We start from the raw sequence: 2,515 nt of genomic DNA, 5'->3' as shown, positions 1-2,515 counted from the left end.
AAATAGCTGGATGCGGATGAGACCGGAAGCTAGACCCATAGAATTTACAAATGGCCGCGACCATTTTTACGGCAAGAAAAAGGTGGATAGCGTCATCAAGCTTTGCTTTTGTTATTGTTTTGAAAATGCGACCTCTAGCGGCGAAAACTTACATATTGTGCCTTTAAATCAGTAGCACTTTATTTTACAGTCCTGTTCTACATTATTATAGCAATTACAATAGCTGGGTAATAACTAGGTACTAACCCTGAACCTACACTTAACCCATGTAGTTACTTTATACAACCCAGTATTTCTTGGGTAAGTACACTGTAAGAACACAAACTGTAAAATAAAGTGTAACCCTTAAGTATAAAATACTTCAGGAACAAAGTGGGCAGACACTGTAACACTCTGCTGCATAAAACGCTCCGTTAATTAATTGTGTTAGTGAAAAAGCAATGTTTTTGAAACATGATTCAATATCACATTTTAGCCCACATTCATCAATATTGCAATTTGCGTATGAGCACCGTGTTATGTTTCCGCTGAGCTCCACTGCAAAAAGCACCGTTTAAGCCTCAAGCCATGCCTGGCCCATGCAGCACACTTCAACCGTCATTTGCCTTCACACCAGGGGCCGTCCCATTACTGTACCTATCACAGGTCATCTTTGAGTCCTTCAGCCTACTGCCAGACTGGAAGGCTTGGAAGAAAGCTGTGGAGGGATTCCTGCACTCCATCCAGCAGAAAGAGAGAAACAGAAAAGGTTACGTGAGAAACGAAAAGTACAGCCCAAAGAGGAAATCAAAGGCGTGTTTATTTGTAGTCTGCTTAGTCTGTAGTGTTTAAAACAACAAAAGAACAGTTTAGGTAAACCAGGCAATATATAAGATATTCACTATATATATTTACAATGTTTTTGCTGATGCAAATTAAGCAACGGCATGATTATTACTGTTTTTAATTCACTTTTGTGACCATTAAGTTTCATGACCATGCCAGAATCAGATTATTTATAGATACATTTTTAAATGCATTTCATTAAATATGCATACCTATATTTTCTTTATACAGTGTATAAATAAACTACTGTTAAATAGTTATGATTTTTAAATGTTTTTGAAAGATGTTTTTCTGGTAAGTCTGAAAGATTTTTTTTAAAGGCAGATTTTTACTCCAATGTGAAAGTTGTAAAAACCAGATGGTTAATTGTGGTTTTAAACTATTCTTTATGGTCAGAACATGACAAACACTTCGTTTTTGAATTCTTTACACTTTTCCAGTAATTTTTCCATTAACAAAATTAATATCTCAATAGAAAAAAATAATTTCTTAGTTCTGCATGTTCTAGTAATGAGTAATATTGTTTCAAATCAAGAAACAAGTTTGTGTTGCCTGATAATATTAATAATAGTCCTATAACATTTCTTGTCTCTTAGAAGAGTTAGGATGCAGATGTAGATTTATGTTCATTATCAAAATCAGTAATATCGGTACAAATTGTAGCAATCTCATTTTTATATGGTGAAATTTTATTATTCTGACTGTTTGAAGTGTTTTTTTTTTTTTTAACCATTGGTCTTCCATAGTAGCATACATTTAGATCATGATAATCACAGTTAAAACCACAAATATAGCACCTTAATACCATGGTAAAAATGTAATATGGCTTGTAGGTATTTATGAAAAACAGTAGTCTAAATACATTTATAGATGCATAAACGCTATAGCTTAATCACAAAAAAATACTGTAATTATATTCTATTACTCCTCCTTCAATATATTTAATACACGTCTACATTGATACTTTGATCCGAGTGGCGCGCCTCAAATGACTAGTGCTCTTTCGTTCAGCCTTTGCCGCAAACATACCCACATTTCTGACACAATACCATGGTGCAGTTAGTGCTACTACAGTAAATCTATGGTAAATGATGGCAATTTGTAGATTAAAAAGTCTTCTGACTGTATCGTTGCGCACAGTGTTTCTGCTGTTTGTCAGCACTGTTTCATCTGGCTGTAAACAGTTATTTGTGTTCCTCGCTGAAGTCAAGCGCTTCACACTGGATCTCACAGTGCTGTTCAGTGTCGTGTGAGCGAGACTCATCAGCGAGTGAACGCATCTGCTCTAGTGAAGCTCGCGCCGCACCACTGTTTGAGCTTTGATCCGAGCAGATAAACGCTCCGAGTGGCGCGCTTCAAATGACTAGCGCTCTTTCGTTCCTCCTTTGCCACATCAATTATTATTATATCGAACTCTTGTTATCGTTTATCGAGGAAATTTATATCGCGCAATAATTATCGTTATCAATTTATCGCCCAGCCCTAGGCCAAAATACAACTATTTGAAAATCTGTAATCTGATGGTGCAAACAAATCTAAATATTGAGAAAATCACCTTTAAAATTGTCCAAATTAAGTTCTTAGCAATTCATATTACTAATCAAAAATTAGGTTGTAATATATTTACTGTAGGAAATTTACAAAATATCTTCATGGAACATGATCTTTACTTAATATCCTAATGATTTTT

The 2,515-nt window shown here is 35.0% G+C and overlaps 1 protein-coding gene across 3 annotated transcripts in view; it reads right to left on the bottom strand.

Moving 5' to 3' along the window:
• The window catches only part of LOC107681775 (TSC22 domain family protein 2-like), a 21,241-nt gene that overhangs the window by 5,831 nt on the left and 12,895 nt on the right, over positions 1-2,515 (bottom strand). Inside the window, exon 2 of one of the 3 annotated variants that reach the window (XM_016478099.1) lies at positions 231-711. The exons of the other annotated variants lie outside the window; for them this stretch is intronic. Coding sequence (XP_016333585.1) covers positions 591-711 — 121 coding nt within the window. The 3' untranslated portion in view covers positions 231-590. Of the gene's footprint in view, positions 1-230; positions 712-2,515 lie in introns of those variants that run through there. 3 annotated transcript variants of the gene reach the window in all.

Source organism: Sinocyclocheilus anshuiensis, unplaced genomic scaffold (assembly GCF_001515605.1).
Source record: "Sinocyclocheilus anshuiensis isolate Anshui unplaced genomic scaffold, SAMN03320099.WGS_v1.1 scaffold436, whole genome shotgun sequence".
Classification (NCBI taxonomy): Eukaryota; Metazoa; Chordata; class Actinopteri; order Cypriniformes; family Cyprinidae; genus Sinocyclocheilus; species Sinocyclocheilus anshuiensis.
The sequence above is the reverse complement of the archived record's forward strand: the minus strand, read 5'-3'. Positions and strand labels throughout refer to the sequence as shown.